General features: G+C 34.8%; 1 protein-coding gene and 1 long non-coding RNA gene across 2 annotated transcripts; one reads left to right on the top strand and one right to left on the bottom strand.

Moving 5' to 3' along the window:
- The first annotated feature begins 344 nt into the window (after positions 1-344).
- Positions 345-1256, top strand: LOC143600254 (uncharacterized). Its single transcript, XM_077077997.1, has one exon. The coding sequence runs from the start codon at positions 345-347 to the stop codon at positions 1254-1256; it is 912 nt and encodes a 303-aa protein (XP_076934112.1).
- A 10309-nt stretch (positions 1257-11565) lies between these two features.
- Positions 11566-12137, bottom strand: LOC143600263 (uncharacterized). The gene is made up of 2 exons (XR_013147444.1): positions 12044-12137; positions 11566-11944 (listed from the first exon to the last, which is right to left on the bottom strand). It is a non-coding gene; the product is annotated as an uncharacterized LOC143600263 (long non-coding RNA).
- Between the last annotated feature and the right edge of the window lie 1784 nt (positions 12138-13921).

The following is a 13921-nucleotide window of genomic DNA, read 5'->3' as shown; positions in this document are numbered from 1 at the left end:
CTTTTCTAGAAAGTGTTATAATTTTAACCCTCCTCCAACTTGCTTTATCAGGTAACCCCAAGCATTTGGTTTACAATACCCTACGTGCCCTTCACACCATCACCTCTTCTCACCTCACCTCATTGGCTCTCTTCAAATCGTAGAATGACGGGATCTATCACGTGGGCCCCGCTTGCCACGTTTTTCTCTCCACCAATCACCTCTCTCCCCTGTTCCACCGTTTGTCGTCACACGTGGCCCATCTTCCTCTTCTTTATATACCAACCCTATCCTCCAATATTCGTCACAAATTATCATTCAGTAACATAAACACTAGGTTGTGGTGGTGGTGGCTGGTAGGAGAGATGAGTGGGAGATCAGGTGGTTATTGTATAGCAAGGTACGGTGGTGGTGGTGGTTGTGGGATGTACGGCATGTCTAAGGTGGAAACTATAATGCTTAAGTTCCGCCCGATCGCCCCAAAACCCGTTGCGGCCGGTTCGGGTGGTTCCGCAACAGGTTCCGAGGAGTATGTTAAATGCGGAAGAAGTAAGAGAAAGTACGTTAGGGTTAACAAGAACAAAAGGAAAAAAGAGGATATTAATATTAATAAGAAGAAGAAGAAGGCATCACCGGCTGTGACTACACAGCCGGTGGTGACGCTTCCACTGTTACCCGAGACACCAGATCGGAAGGAAAACAAATCAGATCTGATGTCTCCGGTGCAGACAACAATCGTGTCAACTCTAAAGACGCCAGTGTGGTTGAGCTTTAACAAGCTCAACAACCTGAACCCAAAGCAAATTAGAGTTGACACGGTTGGTTTAAAACCGTCACGACAGCCACAAGTGGTGTCGAACGTGACGGTGGAATGCGTGACGGACACGTTCGTGGATTCGGAAGGGTTAGGGCGTACGGACGAGGAGAGAGTGAAGAACATGGAGAAGGACACGTGTCCAGGGTTCATATCGGACGGTGAAGATAGGGTGGTGTGGACGAACAAGGCGTATAGACAGATGGCGGGAGTAGGACGACACGTGACCGACGGAGAGGATATCGCGGTGGTGTTAGTTCGGAAGGATAAACTGACGCCGTTACCGGTAACATATCCAGCTTTCACGTGTAAAGTTAAGGTTACCTCTGCAGCTAACAGTCAAGAACAAACTCCGTCACCGTTATCTCCGACGTTAACTTTGCCGTGTGACGTTTGGCGGATGGAACGTGGTGCCTGCGCATGGCGGTTGGACGTTAAAGCGGCGTTAAGTTTGGGTCGGTAAAGCTACATCATCACCTTTAATTGTAAATATTTTTATTTTATTTTAGTGATGATATTATCAAGTAGTATGATGATGATGATATACTAGTTTTCGTGTGCAGTTTTGAACTAATGACTAGTGAATTATGGGTTTGAATGAAACAACTTAAAGAACAAGATCTCAATGTTCTTAATTAATATTTTTGTAATTGTGATCAGTAATTATACTAATTGGAATAAATATGAGAGAAAATCAGCATTCTTATAGTCTTGTAGATAGATAGTCATGAGGACATGGAATAATTAGTGATTTCCAATTGATTCTGGCTTGCTAATATATCTTTCATATGAAAGACAAAAAATCATATAATGATTTATAACTAGGTTTTGGTATTCTTTTTTCAAATAATTTTTCTGGGTGCTATGATTTTTTTTAATCATTATTTCAGCCAAATAATCCTTATAATTTGGTGATTCTTTTCACTTTATATTAGTTTTCTAGCTAGTATTTCATGCTGAATTTCAGAATGACTAAATTAAAACTGATTTAAGTTGTATGCTTTTCTGGATTATTGTCTTTACGCTAATTAAAATACTTTAATAAGGAAAGAATATTGAAACTATGGTATTTTTTAGTTATTTTGTGGTTGCTATTAAACATGTTCGTTTTTTAAATTGTGTGGAGGGTGATGTGATGCGATGATTTCTTTATGGATAAATAAAGAAATGTTTCCGTAAAACCGATGATATCTTTTATGGCAAAAAATGTTGGGATATATGTGTTTTATGTGGAATGAACAAAACAAAATAAGGAAGAAAGTTGAAATTTTTGGAGGTGTTCTCTGTCCAATTTCTTTTCTATTTAAGTTTTTTGTAGCTTAATCCAACATAAAATTTTCAAAAAGATTCAATTTTATAATCATCAAAAACGAAACTTTATAATTAATCACACAATTTACAAAGTTTATCATATATAAGCATAAATATTTAGAAAGCAAATATAAGTCAAGGTTATTAAAATGTGAAAAAATCATGATTATGAAGTAAGACCAAAGATTTCACGGGTGTTTACTTGTGAATAAACAAACTGGGAAGAAAAAACAAAAGATATTGAAGGCGTTTATTAATAAAATAATGTTTTATTCGGTGTGTTTGCGTTAGACAGGTTGAATAACACGCCAGGTAGATCAAATTTGCTTATGTACCCATCATAAGTGGGGCACTAATGTGGGTTTGGGTTTTATTGAGTAACATATAGCAAATTAAAATATTTAAAACGGTATTTATTCGGTCGATAACACCTGAGAGTTGATAAAACCTTGGGGGTAAAAACCAAGAGTTTTGACATTGAGTTGTCGCGAAGTCGGTCAGTATCGATTATGTTCGTTATGGTATATGTAACGTTCGTAATACCCAAGCGTTGAAACGTGATGTGACATTCGTCAATTTCAAGTCTTGTTTGTATTCGTTTTTGTATTTGTTTATTATGTAAACCGACCCGATTTGTAAACCGAAGCTTATATTATAATCAAAATGATGGATTTATGTTACAATATTGTTTCACACTTGTTGGGTCTTGAAAACATCATACCTTTATTTTTATTTATTTATTTTTTTATTATTTTTTTGTTGTTTTATGTTTTTGTCTTGATCCATTTTGCATGAAAACTCTTGTGTCTCACACCCATATTTGACCACCAACATTACCCTATATATACACCACCTTTCCTCTTCATTTTCCCTTGCTACAACTCAAAAAAAAAAAAAAAACTCTCTCAAACATCAAAGATTCAAGGTTATCTTCTTAAGTGTTCTTGAAGGTTTTTAGTCTTTCATCTTAATTAGTTTATGTAGCCTTATTAATACTTGTTTATGGTTGTGCAACATATATATAATATACACCCATTGTTTACCTTTGGTAGTTACTTCTCTGATTCCGGTCGGTGAGGTTTCAGACCTCATAAGGCAAGGCTTCATGGAGGACTTCGTGTCCTTGATATATATACATCTATATAACTTGTTCATACATATTAATCTTGCTTTTTTAGTTTGTTGGTCATGTTTACAAGTTCCATGGTTATGGGTTTTTAAGAGTCTATGCTTCGGTTTAACTGTAAATAGCTCTTAACCGTAAATCGAACTTTGGTACTAGTTTTGTTAAATAATTGTTTAAACATACTTATTGTTAGATCTAACTTTCTAAAATCATTTTTACAAATTCTATGGTTATGGGTTTGCAGAATCTTACCTCGGTCTTAATCCGAAACACGATCCAAACCAAAAACCGAACTTTTGTTTAAAGACTTTATTGTTAACTTTTGGTTGTAAAACTTAAAGTATTTTTTTTATTTGTACATTATTATACAAGTTATTTAGTGTTTGGACATGTGGAAACCAAACCGATTCTTACTCGCTTAAGACACACAAGTGTGTTTTTTTTAGCCATCAAGATTTGTATATTTCTTTAAAAATAGTTACAAATTGATTTTTAAATATTTTCTTAAGTACTTGGAAATGTTGGATCCAACTTGATCTCATAACAAAGTTTGGACCGACAAAACCGAACACTCGCTTAACGTGCGTTGTTAGTTCTAAAACAATGGAACTACATACTTGGTTAAGTCTTATTAAATTTTATTGAGTTATCTCATAACATTCAATATTTTGGAAAGTTGACTCTGGGTTTGACCAATTATCAAGACCTGAGCCGACAACCCGAACACTCGATAAAAAAAACCGTTTTAGTATCTTTATTCCAAAGGGATTTGCATTCTTTCATTTTTCCCACCTTATTACTTAACATAGGTTGAGTAAATATTAAGGTTAGATACTTTAACTCGGTTTCGAGCAAACTTACATTTTTAAAGGGTTATTATTATAAATTCTTAAATAGTTACATTTTAAACCTTGAATTTTAATTATTTACATTTCTCAACATTTATTTTGATTAAAGACCTTTATGTGACATCTGTGGCAAAACCGAGTACACCTTAGTACTTACAAACTCGAATAAGCGTTTAACCGCTTATTGCGTAACGAACGAATGATTAGCCGAATGGGTCTGGTTATGACCCAGATATCCTGAGGGGCCATCTATACGAGATATATGTCTATTATAAGCTAAAATACTGATAATATGACCTTAGTTCGATAGCAAACAAGTTAAACGAAAACATGCTCGTTTAACTATCCGCTATAGACTTAAACGCGAAAGATAGTTACAAACCAAGCATTGTATCATCCGTTAAGCCGAAAAAGACTTACCAACCACTTATTTGAAATGTTTTAAGCGATCCGTGAAAATATTTTCGATTTTTACAGACATATAGTATGTTTTTATAATTTTACACAAAACTAGCCGAAAAACACTCGTTTTCGCTCCGTTGACGCACCCGATAAGTTTTTCGCGCCAAAAACCGAGCCCGAACTAAATTTGGACTCGGCATTTCACATTCGGGCACGTAAATCGAGAAAAGTAGGCCAAATGGGCCCAAAAGGAGACCCAACGAGCCAAACCCGCCAAAGAAGACTTTTACCCCTTTTCTTTTCATTTCACATATAAACTAGATACAAGATATTTCTAACATCATTTTCTTGAAAACTCTGGACACAAGTTCTGCTCCAGCCAAAAACCAGCAAGAAACAAGGTAAAGAGGTCTTAAATAAACGATTTTCGGCTTGTTTAAACTCGTTTAATACCATAAGAACATGTCTTGATTACTAAAAATCATTCCTAACCATGTAAAAATCCCAAAAATGGTCCATAAACATGTTTTGATCATACACATGGTAAGGAACCTGTTTTGATAGTTTTTTTTTGCCATAAACACGGATTAAAGGGTTGAAACGGCGTTTTTACGGTTTAAAAGTTCGTTTTTGTGCACTAGCCGAAACCCTAAGTTAAGGGCTGTTATGTTGATGAAAAATTGCTTGGTTTGAGATATAGGACTTGTATCGAGCTTGCATAGAAGCACAAGAACCTGAAAACTTGATTAGAAAGTCGGAAACGAGCCAAACCCGCTAAGGTAATGCCGAAACACTCGCTTACGGGCTGTTTAGGTTAAGGTTGTGATGTGAATATTTTTAGGACTTGAAATTTTTCAGGAACATCAGTAACCATGTCAATAAATCTCTGTTTAAATTTGGTAATTTTTCGACCATCCGAGAATATTTGGCGAATTTATTACCGAATTTGAACAATTATTTGGGAAAAATAGCTAAAATACTTCAAAAATTATGAAATTATTCTAGGAACTGAGATTTGATGTATTTTCATAACATATGAATTTTGGGATCATTTGGAGAAGTCTAAAGGTGTTTTGTGTATATGCGTTTGTGTGAATTTTTATAGCCGAATTTGGGCCGAAAAGAATATCGCACGAGCTTTTTACGTTCTAGAATTGATACAGGTTGTTTTGGGACATGATTTGAGCATTGAGGAATTTTGGTGGAATTTTTGGAAATTGTTTGGGATAAGCGGACGATTTTCAGGCGAAATATAGCTGATAAAATGAATTTTTATAAATTATTAAATCAGTAAATAATTTCAGAAATATTTTTATAAAAATCTACATATTTTATTTGATAAGTGGCTAAATTTTCATAATTTAATGATTAATGTTTAATTAATTATGCTAATTTGAAGATTAAACAAATTCAATTTTAATAAAAACCGGCAAGTTCGCGATTAACGAACCTGCTGGAATATCAAAACACCAAGAGTGATCAAAAATCATATTTTTGGATTAATTAAGTAAAAACGAACTTTTCTATGAGAAACCTGGACAATCCGGATAGATTGTGCGCGTTTCTTCTTAAATCAAACTGAATAAACGGAAACGGGCCCCGAGGCTAATCCGGTACCCCAGTATGTGATCCTTCTTTATAACTTAATCATTTTATTGACCAATACATTACCCAAGCTTATTTCCCCATAACTGTTTTCTGAACGCGTAAACAAACAACTTGGCCCAGCTGGGAAAACGGGAATCTGAGCCAAGTTCGGTTTTAAGTATTAGACATTGAACAACATCACAACCTAAGCCTATTGTCACTTTCTGGGCGTTCCAGCTATACTCAGATTAGTTATACAGCCCAGTTTAGTACCGATATTATAATAATATTAAAATATTAATATTATTATAATATGGACTATAGAGACTAAGTGATAGCAAGGGAAACGAACCCCGAGTTGATCTCGCACTGAGTGCCTACAAAACCATGAGTTTCATGACCCCTCTTTTCAAACTGTTTACAAACTTTTGGGGTGAAAAGCATGTTCATATGCATTATCTATCTGAAAACGGTTCAGAACGAAAAATACCTGAACCTTCATATATGAAAAATTCCTACAAACATAATGATAAACTACGTGCTGAGGAAAGGTGATTATTACGTGATTGATATATTAAATGGAAACACTACGAATGCCAAAACATAATGAAATCATACGTGACAACCTGTTTATACAAATACGCTATATAATGCTAAACACAATAGGTTGAGGAAATAACGTGGCCTGTAATGACCAATGGGGCTATTGTGGGCGGAAGGGGGGGCCACAATAGAACTAAACTAAAGTTGAGTATGACCTATGAGCCAAGTTCTGCTGCAACTTATAAACTAAAGTTGAGTATGGCCTATGAGCCAAGTTCTGCTGTAACTTACTAAACTAAAGTGTTGAGTATGGCCTATGAGCCAAGTTCTGCTGCAACTTATAAACTAAAGTTGAGTATGGCCTATGAGCCAAGTTCTGCTTATTAAACGAACTAACTTGATTATGACATTAATGTTAAGAAAATAATGTGATTATGCGTATTGTGGGCGGATGGGGACCCACAGTATTTGGTGATACGTGATAAATACTATATGTGTATATGTGTCTATATACATGCTATGTGATTAGCCGTAGGAAATACTATATGTAGAATATACTAATTATTTGCGTGTACACTATATAATGTTTGAGTTTATGTGGAATCATTGTGGGTGGAAGGGGGACTACAGTGGTTGATGTTAACGCGGAACCGTTGTGGGCGGAAGGGGGCCACAGTGGTTGAGTTTATGTGAAACCGTTGTGGGAGGAAGGGGGTCCACAATGGTTGGTTAAACACGGAAATTGGAAGCAGGTAGTACGAACAAACAATCACGATTTTACCGAAATTTCGAATTTATATTATAAACTTATATGTGTGCATGTGCACACACAAGAATATGGCTGTACATATTTATACAAACGTAAATACATATTTTTACATACGCGCATACATACAAACTATGACTGTGTGGTACGCAGAACTGATTTCGTTAAACTTATGAAACTCACCAACTATTCATAGTTGACCTGTTTTAACATGCTTTTCAGGTAATCAGATATGAAAAGTAATTTCCTGTGCGTTACGTGTCTGACTGATGATTGATGTCGTGGGCATTTGAGTTAGAAGTAAAGTAATTGAAGAACCGGTTTGATTGTATCACCTAGTCTGTAAAAGAGATTAGAACGATGTAATATATCGTAAATTAGTTAGTAATGTTTCTTTATGAACAATGTATTTGATACCAGTTGTATCTGTTGCATTTCCGTTTTACGCTTCCGCAATTCGCTTAAGGGGGTGTGATACTTCAAGACAACCTTTCTAAATTCAAGACTTCTTTTCTTTTTAGGCATTGTGCATTAAACTCGTCGTTCCGACAAATCTCCAAATTATCATCTTTCAAGTTTACTACCTGAAGGTGAGTACTTCAAACCCCATTTTCCATCTTTTATTTTGGGGGTGACATTTCATACTTATTCAACAAAATGCTTTATATTTGAATCTTAAACCACAAACGTAGTTGTATACTTTACCTAAATAATTGCTCGATTTGGTGTTCTATGCTTATATGCCTATGTGTTTATCACTTTTGGTTGGTGGAACTATAAAATCCTAGACTATTTGGCATCCCCTTATAGCAAGGTGTCGTTAACCTAATGCAATTAACGATAACTATAAAATCCTAGACTATTTGGCATCCCCTTATAGCTAGGTGTCGCTAATGTGTTTATCGATATCTATTTATCCAAATTACCACTTTTATTTATCGTTTCGTATGCAAGTTTTGTGGCTATCTTTATTATATACTAATATGATTAAACTTATGAATTGCTCACCAACCTTTGTGTTGACAAACTTTATTTTATGAAATGTTGCAGGTTTGCATATTGGTTGATTTATGATTGTGAATAAAACGACATCAAAGACCTTAGGATATTAGTAAAAATGAACAATATCAAATTTGTCATATTTTGTGATATCTTGTTTATGGTTATTTTATGGATAATTGTTATGTGAAATTTTCGATGTTGTGAAATGAAATGAGTTTATTAAATACTGTCACTTTAATTAGTGTCATGTGCTTATGGACAATCGTTACACCTCGGTATGTTCCGCCGCCTTTAGTCGGGGTGTGACACGTAAAAACAAATTCGTCAAATTAACATATAAAAAGACTAACACATAAACAAATAAAACATTTAAAATGACATTTGTTCGGTCGGTAAAATTTGAACATTGTAGGTCTCAAGTGTTGCGATGGTGAGTGGGCGCGAATTTGGGTGGTTTCAGTTACGCTCGTTATGACACTGCATAAACAACGTTGGTAAAATTCAAGCTCTATAACCCAAAAAATAAATTCGTAAAGTAACATATAAAAAAATAAATTACTTAGAAAACCGTTGATTCAATCGGTAAAACTTGGAGTTGATGACTCGAGTGTTGTCGGTCCCGGGCGCTGCGACGATGAATTGGTAAAACTCGGGCGTTGGTAAAACTAGGAGTTGTCGGTCATGAGCGTTGAGGCAGTGAGTTGAAGCGAATTCGGTCGGTTTCGAGTACGTTCGTTACGTTACTGGAAGTAAACTAAAGGTCGGTAAAGCCCAGACGTTGGTAAAACCGAGTGTTGTCAGTCCCAGACGTTGCAACGGTGAGACGAGACGAATAGCCGTTTAATTATTAAATGTAAAAAATAAAATATTTTTTGTGGGCAACTAAGGTACCGCCACTTGACCCGATCAGAATTTAAAGACCCCAAAGTTTTAAATTGTTCTTATTAGGTACTAAATAAAATGAGTTTTTTACTTTTTTTTTTTTTTTTTTTTTATTTGAGAACATCATATAGAGAGGTGTTCACGATGTGAATATTAATGAGAAAGTGAAATTTGATCGAGAGGTGGCAACACGTGAATATAATAAGAAAGTGAAATTTGATAAGAGAGGTGTTCACTTGTGATTATCAATAAGAGAGTAAAAATTGAAATTTCATAATCCACAAGAAAATAAAATGTTTGCATATTGAATGACGGGGATTCTAAACTCCATCAAGCAATATTTTTCATCCATTTTTTGTGTCCATTATCCCTCTAATTTCGTATATTCCAGTTGCACCAAATTTGTGTAGTCGGTAGACTTTAGTTTTACTATTTTCTACTAATCAAAATCCATCAAATGCTTAATTTAGGACTCAAATCCTGCACAACTTTGGTTGAAATAAACACATGATGCCACACCAGGGCAATAGATCATCGACGGATGATTCAAAGGTGACAATCATATTGGGAAGTAAAAGTAAATATTTAAGACATTTTATATGTAAATATGAACATTTAGGACTTGACAGTAACTTTTAAAATATCAATGGTGTGCGAACAAGAGAAAAATATATAACTGTTTGTACATGAAAACTGATCGGTGTTGAAATACATATGAAAGATAAGAAGATTTAACGACATATACAACTTAATTAGATATGCAGTATGCTAAATGAGTGTAGAACCATGAATAGTTAGGGGTAAAGTATTATTAATTAATTGCAAGGACTAATGCAAAACTGATACGTTGATTGATTGTTATAAAGACTGATCATATACATTTAAAAAATGGACTAATCTACCAATACTGTTAAAAGTAAGCCATTCTTATATATGTCATTCAATTAGTATATATTCAACTATGATTTCAAGTAATACTATTACCATTTATAGAATTATTAACAAAGTTACAAAATATAACTTTAAATGTTGTATTCAATGAGATTTTTAGATATTTATGAATTATAAAACTTTGTTTATCACTATTATATCTTATGAATCATAAGATATGCTATTATGTATATTATTAAAATTTAATTTTTTTGTTGCATTTTTTTAACCACCCTTATATTAGACGGGCTATATCCTAGTATGTAATAAGTCAAAATTGTGTTTGGATTAATCTGGAATCAAATCATCAAAACATGCATTGAACAAAATGAGCTTTTAGGTCAAAACATGTTTTAGAAAGGACATCCAAACATGTTTTCATACTTATTCTTGCTCTCAGTTTTGATTTTTATCCGATCAAGTCATTTGTGAACTACAAATAGTTTTGATTTGAAAGTGTTATCATGACTTTTAGAAATCCAAGATAATCCGTTTTGCAGAAAATTCCCCGAAAAAAAACTCCCCGACAAAATGAACATCACCAGCTTCACAACTCAGTTCTAAGAGTTTTAACAGGTCGAAACTAACTGTTTTAAACCGAACGACCGTTTTACATTTATTATTTGATATATCTTTAGCGCAGAATATATAGGTTTGTAAGTTATATTCATTAAGGTGCTGTTTGTTTTTTCAGATGTAAAATGTCTGCAGTTTGCAGACCATATCTACAGACATCTGTAGAAGAAAATGGGGACCATGACCTCTGCAGTCCGCAAGAAAAAGAATGTTTAGCTTTTAACGTCTGTAGACTGCTAAAATAATTGATGGTAGTATACGAACCGACGAACTATGGTAGTGGTGGATGATTGGTGGTAGACGATGGTGGTAGGTGGTGAAAAGTGGTGGTGGAGAATGGTGGGTGGTGGCGATATACGATGATGGTGGTGGTCATCAGTAGTGGTGGTAGATGGTGATGGTGTGGTGGACGATGAGCGGTGGTGGTGATAGACGATGGTGGTGATGGTGAATAGTGGGTGTTGGTAGGGTGTGAAGAGGTTTGAAGAAGTTGGATTTTGGTTATTTTTTAAGACCGTAAAAGCACTTTTCAGATCTAAAAAAAAAAACTTTTCAGTCTTACGTAAAAAAAAAACTTTTCAGAGTCCTATGTCTTCACGTCCACATACACAAGCCCATTACAAAACTTTTAAGGAAAAAACTGAACCTAAAAATCATCACCAAATTTGAGAAAATGATAGAAACAAAGGATATGGACTTTTAAACACAAATCACTATGTAGGTATTGCAGATTCTCAATTCTATTGGTTTCAAGTTTCAACCCTTACCCATCAAACCAAACACCATCAAAAGCCAGATGTGTCTTAAAATGCACCATAAAATTCATAAAACAGAAGTTCACCCACTCCAAAAACAACATAACACCACAAAAAAGGTATCACCTACATTTTAATTGATTCCTACCCATCAATGAAAAGACAGGTAGGACCAAAACACCTTATTCATCTTACCCAACACTTTATTACTCAAAATCTACTTTGTAATGGATCCCACACAACACAACCTGGCTGGATAACAACACATCAACATCTCTTCACAAAATTTACTTCACAGATGCCATGTGAACGATCAAATCAACGACACGAGAACTGTAACCCCACTCGTTATCGTACCACGCAACAAGCTTCGCAAAATTCTTATTCAATGCGATCCCAGCCTTTGCATCGAATATGCTAGACCTGTAACATAACATCATAACTCCACTACTTTAATTTCATTCTTTATGCGTACGCTTATTATACATGGACCACTTAACAAGTAGCCAATTATTCCTTTACCTGCTGTCTCCCACAAAGTCTGTGGAGACCAGATCCTCATCAGTGTAACCCAAGATGCCCTTCAATTTTCCTTCAGATTACTCCCTGCAAACCAGCCCGACTCGTTAAAAAAATCAACATTAAATAAATTTTTGCATAAGATATAGGATAATCTTATTACTTGATTGCAGCTTTGATTCGCTTAAGGGGGTGTGACACTTCAAGACAACATTTCTAAATTCAAGACTTCTTTTTTTTAGGCATTGTGCGTTAAACTCGTCGTTCCGACAAATCTCCAAATTATCATCTTTCAAGTTTACTACTTGAAGGTGAGTACTTCATACCCCATTTTCCATCTTTAATTTTGGGGGTGACATTTCATACTTATTCAACAAAATGCTTTATATTTGAATCTTAAACCACAAACGTAGTTGTATACTTTACCTAAATAATTGCTCGATTTGGTGTTCTATGCTTATATGCCTATGTGTTTCACTTTTGGTTGGTGGAACTATAAAATCCTAGACTATTTGGCATCCCCTTATAGCAAGGTGTCGTTAACCTAATGCAATTAACGATAACTATAAAATCCTAGACTATTTGGCATCCCCTTATAGCTATGTGTCGCTAATGTGTTTATCGATATCTATTTATCCAAATTACCACTTTTATTTATCGTTTCGTATGCACGTTTTGTGGCTATCTTTATTATATACTAATATGATTAAACTTATGAATTGCTCACCAACCTTTGTGTTGACAAACTTTATTTTATGAAATGTTGTAGGTTTGCATCTTGGTTGATTTATGATTGATTCCTACCCATCAATGAAAAGACAGGTAGGACCAAAACACCTTATTCATCTTACCCAACACTTTATTACTCAAAATCTACTTTGTAATGGATCCCACACAACACAACCTGGCTGGATAACAACACATCAACATCTCTTCACAAAATTTACTTCACAGATGCCATGTGAACGATCAAATCAACGACACGAGAACTGTAACCCCACTCGTTATCGTACCACACAACAAGCTTCGCAAAATTCTTATTCAATGCGATCCCAGCCTTTGCATCGAATATGCTAGACCTGTAACATAACATCATAACTCCACTACTTTAATTTCATTCTTTATGCGTACGCTTATTATACATGGACCAATTAACAAGTAGCCAATTATTCCTTTACCTGCTGTCTCCCACAAAGTCTGTGGAGACCAGATCCTCATCAGTGTAACCCAAGATGCCCTTCAATTTTCCTTCAGATTCCTCCCTGCAAACCAGCCCGACTCGTTAAAAAAATCAACATTAAATAAATTTTTGCATAAGATATAGGATAATCTTATTACTTGATTGCAGCTTTGATTCGCTTAAGGGGGTGTGACACTTCAAGACAACATTTCTAAATTCAAGACTTCTTTTTTTTAGGCATTGTGCGTTAAACTCGTCGTTCCGACAAATCTCCAAATTATCATCTTTCAAGTTTACTACTTGAAGGTGAGTACTTCATACCCCATTTTCCATCTTTAATTTTGGGGGTGACATTTCATACTTATTCAACAAAATGCTTTATATTTGAATCTTAAACCACAAACGTAGTTGTATACTTTACCTAAATAATTGCTCGATTTGGTGTTCTATGCTTATATGCCTATGTGTTTCACTTTTGGTTGGTGGAACTATAAAATCCTAGACTATTTGGCATCCCCTTATAGCAAGGTGTCGTTAACCTAATGCAATTAACGATAACTATAAAATCCTAGACTATTTGGCATCCCCTTATAGCTATGTGTCGCTAATGTGTTTATCGATATCTATTTATCCAAATTACCACTTTTATTTATCGTTTCGTATGCACGTTTTGTGGCTATCTTTATTATATACTAATATGA

This window comes from Bidens hawaiensis, unplaced genomic scaffold, assembly GCF_021521415.1.
Source record: "Bidens hawaiensis isolate Kalapana, Puna unplaced genomic scaffold, B.hawaiensis_p1.1 tig00053861_1, whole genome shotgun sequence".
NCBI lineage: Eukaryota > Viridiplantae > Streptophyta > Magnoliopsida > Asterales > Asteraceae > Bidens > Bidens hawaiensis.
Note: the sequence above shows the minus strand (reverse complement) of the source record. Positions and strands in the feature narration are given on the sequence as shown.

Bases quoted from the DNA above. Each gene is read 5' to 3' on its own strand.
- LOC143600254 (XM_077077997.1), top strand. From the start codon at position 345: ATGAGTGGGAGATCAGGTGGTTATTGTATAGCAAGGTACGGTGGTGGT.